Raw genomic sequence first — 8640 nt, 5'->3', positions numbered from 1 at the left:
CTGTAAAAAACCGTGACTATAGACCCCTTTAGGTCACCCCTCAAAACTGTACCATAAATTCTTTTAGGCCGCCATTTTTTTAAAAAACCTTGACCATAGATATTTTATGGTCACCCTTTTTAAAAAACTGTGACCATAGTTTTTTTTTTTGTTTGTCACGCTGAAAAACTGTGACCATAGATGGTCTATGGTCACGATTTTTTATCGTATCTAAAAAAATCGTAGTCATAGACTTAGAATGTTGTAATGTTAGTCAAAGTCTTCGTAGTAAAATTCTAGTGCTAGTAATTAAAAAATAAATATATTTCAATTTTAAAGACATAGTGGAAGGCGGCTATGTATTATATATAGTGGCGGTGAGTGTGTCACGTTATTTTGTTAGCCTTTTATTTAATTTTCCAAACTTCGTATCTGGTTTGGTCACCAACTGTGGGACACGCCAATTCACTCATTTGATTCAAGTCTTATGCAAAATCTTTAACCCACTAATTTCGGGATATTTTTTCTTTAATTGGTTAAAAGAAATACACTGATTAAGCTTTGTAAAGATTTGTGTTAGGCGATAGTTGGCAATAGGCATTGTTATTATTGTAAGCTAGAAACATTGTCAGTCTGAGACGCTTAAAGAAGACCTTGTATAGTTGTATTAAAGTAAAAGGAGCCGAGTATAACACTATTTATGCAGGCAAGAATGGCAGGTCCAAAAAATAAAGGACAAAGAAAAGAAAAATACAGTAGATAGTGAACCTATAGATTCAATGTAAAGAATTCTAAGACACCAAAAAAAAATGTAAAGAGTTCTAACGTTTAAAAGTTTTTCTAACAAGATTATTTTATGCGAAATAAATTAGAGAAAATGATATGATACCTTAAAGATAAATTTGAAGCATCATGTATGTATTGTTGAGTTTGAAGAACTAATAACAAATTAATTGATAATAAATAAATATTATTATTAAAGTTAAAAGTCTAATTATATATGTGATTAAATTTGTTTAATTGTGCAAAAAATTAATAAAAAATAAATTGGCCTACTAACAAACTTAAGACTCATAAGTTTTTTCCCATTATTTAAAGAAATAGTTGCTAATCACAAATCATAATGACACTTCTCATCAGAATAAAAAACAAGCTTAAGATTAAGTGAATGAAGTGATGATACAAGCTCAAGTTTACATCATTTGTTCATAGCTTATGGAATTGATAGCTAATTAAGATTGGTTGCTTCACTTCTATATGAACTAAACTCAGATCAATCGAATTGCTTTTTTCTCTTCTCTCTTCTCTCTTCTCTTTTACCCACGTGATTACTTCCAAGAGTAAGTAAGAAAAGGTAGATCTGATTAGGACTCAAATTAAGAAAGAAAAGTATCAAAATAAAAAGACAAAGAAAAAGAACAAGAAAATCAGAAGCTAGAGTACCAAAAAGCAACTATAAAATCCAAAGTTCTTTAGAAGATTATTTTCATCTTTGTGCTTCCTAAATTGCTTGTTAAAATTGCTTTCCTCCCTCAAGCACCAAACTGAAAAGTTGAAGAAAGTGGAGGTTATGAAGTTCTACTATGTATCAAGGATCAAGAATCAAACTTGCAACCAAAATTTTGATATACGGCTTAAATTCTTGAAGAAGATTGAAAAAGAATGAAAGAAAAGAAGGTTTGTTTACATGTTTGCTTTAATCAATACTGTTATCTTCTGTGCTGCTGTTACTACTGATTTTGGAAGAAGTCAATGTGCTGAAACCAAGATTCAAGTTTTGGAAGCTTTACTCCTCTATTAAAAGGGTAAACAGTCAGAGATTGATTTAAGGAGTGAGAGCACAAAATATGAGTTTTCATAACTTACAAAGCTATACCTTCTTCTCCTTCTTGATTCTCTATTGAATACTCTATCTTTTCAATTTTATCTTTCTTTATTTCAATAAAAAAGGCATTAATGTGAGGAATTAAGAAAATGTCATGGAGAGAAAAGACAAAAAGAGTTAGATTTGGAGAAAAGTCAAATGTTTATTTCAGAAATTCTTTGTACATTTTTCTATTTTATAAACATGATCTTAAGGGAATTCCCTTGCTAAGTTGAGGGAACACTTAGTGTGTGTTTGGATTACAGTTTACAAACTGAGGTTTGTATAAACTTGATTTTGTAAAATTGATTTTGATCAAAAGTGAGTTAGTGTTAACGTGGTTTATGTTTGGCAATTTTTATTCAAAATGGATTGTAGTAAACTAAATATTGTTTGGATTACATTATTCAAAATCACTTTTAGATGAAAAATTACAGAAAAGGACATGAATTTAAATAATTATTTTATGTTATTTTATAATTTTATTTTAAATATTTAAATAAATTTTAATATTTTTTTAGTATTTTCAATATTCTTTAGTACTCTAATAGGATTAATAGAATCATAATACAAAGTAAAAAAAATTCCATGTAAAAAAGAAATAACAATAACAATAAAAAACTCATATAAATAAAAAAAAAACAGAAATTTCATAAAAAACAATAATATGCATAAGAGAGTATTAGAAAAAATATTATAAAAAAAACAAACATATAAATAATGAAGGACATAATTGGTACATACAACATAATTTTTAATCCAACGTGAAAAGCTAAATGAAAAAGCTAGAATTTATAGCTTCTAGTAAACGTGGGTTTAACATAGAAATCACTTCTGTGTTTAGAGGATAAAAATGTTGTCAAACACAAAGATAAAGCGTTCAAGAAGCTCAAACGCGCTTCTCTCTTCTCCAACGCAAATCCAAACACACCCTTAATGGTTGAAAATCTAGGAAATAAACTTAGTCAAATCTAGTTTGGGTAGAAGTTGGGTTTGTCCCATATAGTATTAGATTGAATTCTAGGAAAATTGGTGTTTGTAATCTTTGAAAGATAGTGAAAATTCCATCACAGTTGTGAGGAAGACTAGATGTGGATCACATTGTATATGGTGGTTGAAAAAGGATATATGGTTGTGTTACTCTTCCTTCTTTGTTCTGATTCTAGTTTTATTCTCAAAGAGACAAAATAAAATTATCTCCTGTTTATTCTATCCAACAAGACGTTATAGCAATTATGCTCTCATACAACTCTATTTTGACTCCTCTATCAACAAGAGACAAAATAAAAATGTCTCATGCATTTAACAGATTCTCTAAGTTCCGTCTAATTTGAAGTAAAATCCAACAAAATAAAAAGATGTCTAAATTCAAGCCTCCTTTTCTAAGTCACTAATAATAATAATAATAATAATAATAATAATAATAATAGTAATAATAATAATAATATAGCTTTGTATTAATAATTTATATATATATCACACAATCATTTTGGTTTATCCCATGAACTAGGGCAAACAAAAATGTTTAGTTAATTGTTTACATCTTAAATTTAACATTATAAAAGAGAAGTGTAGTACGGTGTTTCGTTTATCTTAGAACTTAAAATTTAACTAATAAAATCTTATATTTATTATGAATTAATTAATTCAAAATATATGTATAACACATAGAAGGACCCATAAATTAAATTATATTTATTACCATCATAAATTAAATTATATTTATTACCATAAACTTTTATCATATGTGGCATTTGATATATTATTGTGTTATTTTTAATATTCCATTGGCTTAAATTTCTATGTATATTTTCACTCCTCACAACTGTTTATTCTAATAAAGCAATTCAAACTTGAATATGACATGCTAGTTTTGTTTAGGTGTGGTTTCAACCTTATTTGACCATTAGTCAAAATTTTAAACTTTGTTATACCATAAATACTCAAAAGAGATTTTTACTAAAGGAGAACACATCATTTTGAGACTCACTCTTTATAAAAGAGAATATGAAAGTTTTAGTGTTGGTTATGAAATAATGCATTAGTTAAGAAAAAAATCAACTTATAAGAATATAACCTATATATTTAACGTTTTAAGATTTTTACTAGAGTGTGATATAGATTTTCACATAATTCAATGATTAAAATTTTCTAAATTACATTAAAATCGAAATTCCTAAATTTTGGACTCCTTTGATCACCCATCAAGTCTAGGTATTTAAACTTGGTAACCTTTTTAGCATATGTTATTTTTTTTTTTCAAGCGTAAGATACGGTAAGAAATTAATAATGTAGTAGAAAACAAACTTTTAAGGAATCAAACACAAGATCCAACTATTCATGATGTTAACCTAAGAGGATTGTCAACAGATTCACCTAGAGACGCATCTTAATAATTTCAACGAATGTAAGTATGCCACTTCTATGATATATATTAATAGAAAAAAATAAAAATATCAAGTTTTGGCTTCAATTTATGTGACATTCACACATGAATCCAATTTCCTTAACCCTTTGAAATTTCTTTGGTGTCTACTATTGGGAAGCCTCAGCCGCCGGTAACTTTCCTTTTATTGTGTGGGCCCAAGCCCATCTTAGAGTGCATTATGTAGAGGTAGAGGCATGAAGCAGCTTGTGGACCCATCATGATTATTAATTCTATTTTGCTAGAGAACTAATTAGGAGAGTAGTCAACGAGAGTCAATTAGTTAAAAAAATAAATTTATTACAGAAAAAAATAAAAAATAATTTATTATTATTATTTTTTATTAATATTAGACAGGTAGTCACTCATTTGTGGGCTCATGGGTCCCACGGGCCCCACTGCTGTAATTAAAAAGCAAGTTGGAACATAATCGTGCTGAGGTGGCCCAATCAAGATGCCAAGATTGAGATATCTTACCAAAGATTAAAAGGCCAATTGTAAATTGTAAACAAATATAATTATTGTTGTAGCACTATTATGTTGTTTTGTGCCTTTCTAACATTTCTTTTTTGAAGAAAGAAAATGATATAACGTGAATATGAGACAATTAGTTAAAGAAAATAAGCATGTGTTAAATTTAGTTGCACATGTACTTCTTATGAGAAGTTCTATCCCCTATAAAAATACGAATTCTTGCTTCACAAAGTTTTTTTATACAGACCCAAACTTTCCTTTTATAATATTGTTTTACATTTAGGTCGAGCATAAAAAAATATTTAGGAGATACAAATTTCCAATATTTATGTTCTTTTAACTACATTAATCATATTTTAGTTACAAACAAGATTGGAGTCCAAAACCTAAGAAAATAGAAAAAAAATTAAAGTAACTTATTCTAAAGGAAACTATTAAACAGTGTTTGAAAATTTAAATTTAAAAAAGTGACAAATAATTCTTTATTTTAGTAGTTTATCCTACTTTAATCAACGAATTATACTAATTACACCGTAATCATGTTACATATACATAAAAAATTAATTATCAATATAAATTTATTGACATATAAAATCACAAATACATAATACTATAATGACCATTTTAGTAGCTATTTTTTTAGTATGCATATCAAATCTTTTATTATATCTTCAAAGGAAAAGCTCCTTACTTTTCTTTTCAAACTTCAGAAAGTACGCCTAAATATACTGAATTACTGAACTTTATTCATATTGTCTTCCCTACTAAAATTTGAACTTTAAGCAATCACTTAAAAAAACTTCTCTGGATATTCATATAACTTCGGAATAATGGTCCTTCCCATAACCATTATTAACATCAAATAATTTTCTTTTGGTGGTGCGTGGCAAAGCATAGACATACACTAGAAGCTAACGTGATTGGTACTGCAAAAATGTAAGTGTTTTGTTGACAAATGACAAGTGTTTGAAATTTGAATTGAATTTAAACAGACCTCCAACATGGCATGATGTATATTGATCAAAAATTCAAAATGAATCAACAATATGGACTGAATTTTTTTTTTCCTTTCCCAAAGATATATCTAAAGAATTGTGCCAATACAGCTGCTGCTTCTAAGAGAGAGAAATTCAACGTCAAACAAAGAGATATCAATATTTAAATAATACTTGTCCAATTTTAATTTCTCTTTTTGAGTCAATTTAGTCTTCTTAAACAAAATAATTAAAGCGAATTTGTCGGGGCCGAAAAGATGAAGGGATGAATAATATCGTACCCTCCTCATTAAGTACCTAATGAAATCGCACTTAGAAGAATCTATTCTTAACCATTTTTATAAATACAGTAAGCACTTTAAGATTGCTATGATTTTAGCACAGTCCCAAATATGAGTCAGCTTCTAATAATATCATTTACGCATGCATTCAAAGAATAATAAATAATTAACTCATAAAGTAAGGTACTAACTACCAACCAATCCCAAATATTAAAAAGAGAAAAAAAATTTTCACATTGGAGGTTGGAGCTGGAATGAACCAAGAATGAGTAGAGACTGATTGAAGTGATTCAACAGCCACGTGTCAAACTTGCAATAACCAAAATCAAAATTTCGATTTATATATTTCTTCGAAATAATATAGGAAAAATTACAACATAGACCTTGTCACTTTGACACCATCTTCAATTCTTCACTCAGTCGCATTCATTTTTTTTTCTTAACCAATACTAGTACTAATAATAGAAAAAAAGACTAATAATTAATTACAGATTAAATTTTTGACAAATATAATTGTGTTTCTCTCACAAATACACAAATATCGCCGCATCAAGTGGGGTAACAGAGAAAGTGCTTTAAAATCGACCACAATTCAAAACTCTCTACACTCTTCCACAAAACTTCAAACAACGAGGGCAATTTAGGCAATTCAACTGCGTATCCAGCACAAACTTCAAATTTTACCAAACGGTACTTGATATTTTCCTTTGAAAAGACGAATAAGCCCCTGAGGTTTTAGTACGGCCACGTAATGAACTCGTCGAGGTCAAACTCGCCGAACGCTTCATCCTCTTTTGCATCAAGACGCTGACACGTCAGCATAACGCTGCTAACGTCGACGTCCGTCAAACTTAACGGCGCCTCATCGGCGATGTCGAAGCCAAAAGCGTCCACGTAACGGAAACCGTCAAACGGCGTCGAGTCACCGTCGTAAGGCAAAACAGAAGTTGGAGAAAGCGCGACCGCATCGGAAAACGCCGCTACACCGTTATCAACCGCCGTAATACCCGCCGAAGAGTTAACCGGAAAGTTCGTAACGGCGTTTGGACCCTTGAGCTTCACCGCCGCACGGTCGTACTCGGTGGCGGCCTCCTCCGCCGTGTCAAAGGTTCCAAGCCAGACCCGTTTTCGTTGGGTCGGGTCACGGATCTCGGCAGCCCACCGTCCCCACGGCCGCTGTCTCACACCGCGGAACCTGTTGCGATGGCGCTCCGGCGGTTGAAGTTGCGGTTTCTTGGGTCTCTTGCATGATTTGGTTCTCCGTTGCAATGAATCAGAAGAGACGGAACCAAAGATAGAAGATGAAGTTGAAGAAGAAGAAGAAGAAGGAGAAGGGGAAGTAGTAGTAGAGGAATATGGTGAGGGAAGGTGCATGGTTATTTGCGTGATCTCTCTTTTGAGTTTGTGTGTGTTGTTTCGTTGTGCTTCGTCGCTTGAAGAATCGGAATCGGTAGCGTCGTGGTCAGTGAGGATGATCCGAACCAACCTCTGTTTCGTTTTGCGCCTAGTCTTACTTGGTGGGTCACCCTCAAAATTTGAGCTTGAAGGCGAGAGCTTCAAGTTCAACTTCTCCAGCTTCAGTGTTGACTGTACGGACATGTTGGAAACAGAGAAATGTTTTGTTTTGTTTTGTTTGTGTCGTGAGGTGTCAAGGTTGTTTGATGGATTGAAGGGTTCGTGAAGTTTTAGAGTGCATGAAGGAGTAGGAGAGGGTACTAGAAGGGTTTAAAGAAAGAAAAAGTGGGATCCAAGTTGGGGGAGAAGAAGATCCGTTTTTTGTAGAGTAACAAAGACGTTTGGTGATGATATAGAAAGGAGGGGAAAGGGCAAAGATACGGTGTTGGATTAGAAAAGATCACAACTTTTTCTTTTTAGTGTGTATGTAGAGAATATGAGCAGCCTTGGATGCTATTTTTTTAACAAGGGTATCACTCCACCTTCACGGGGTTGGCGTGACTGAGATAAACATGGAGAAATGGAAGAACACTGGGTGGGTGGAGTGAAAAGAGAGCCAATGAAGGAAGAAGAAAACTCTATGGAAGAAGGAAGAATAAGGGTATTTATAGTGCACGGGGTATGTCCCCATTGGAGGATTCCACGAAAATATTTTGGCCGTGAGAATGGGGGTATTTGGAGGGTAAAAATGGAAATGGAAATGGAAAATGGAGTGTGTGAGAGTGTGAGTGAGTGGAGGGGTGTGTGTTATGTGTGCATAATGTGTCGTTGTCGGGAGTAGAAAATAGGGGAGATATTGAAACTATTGAAGGTTGTAGGTTCCAGCTGCCACCTATTGACGTGTCCAAACTCCTAACTCCAAAAACTTTCCTTTTCTCTCAACAATAATCCCACTCCTTCATCCATTCCATGCCATTTCTCTATTTTGCTCTATGCTCACTATGCTGTATGCCCATCAAAAATGATTTATTGAGATGGGTTCAACGGACCAATTGGTTCATTACTTAATAATATATTTTTACTATTAAAAATATCAATTACACAAAAAATGGTCATAATGTATCTGTATATATTTAGTGGATATTTGTTTTAAGATTAAAATATATATTACAAGAAATTATATTTTTGAAAATATTATATTCGAGTATTATAAAAAACTTTTGTTTA

The 8640-nt window shown here is 31.8% G+C and overlaps 1 protein-coding gene across 1 annotated transcript; it reads right to left on the bottom strand.

The window, feature by feature from the left end:
• Positions 1-6334: 6334 nt before the first annotated feature.
• Positions 6335-8060, bottom strand: LOC107458070 (pathogenesis-related genes transcriptional activator PTI6). Its single transcript, XM_016076285.2, has one exon. It carries the CDS (start codon positions 7615-7617, stop codon positions 6754-6756), a length of 864 nt encoding a protein of 287 aa, XP_015931771.1. The 5' UTR covers positions 7618-8060; the 3' UTR covers positions 6335-6753.
• Between the last annotated feature and the right edge of the window lie 580 nt (positions 8061-8640).

Source organism: Arachis duranensis, chromosome 7 (assembly GCF_000817695.3).
Source record: "Arachis duranensis cultivar V14167 chromosome 7, aradu.V14167.gnm2.J7QH, whole genome shotgun sequence".
Lineage (NCBI taxonomy): Eukaryota > Viridiplantae > Streptophyta > Magnoliopsida > Fabales > Fabaceae > Arachis > Arachis duranensis.
This window is presented reverse-complemented; position numbering and strand designations above follow the sequence as displayed.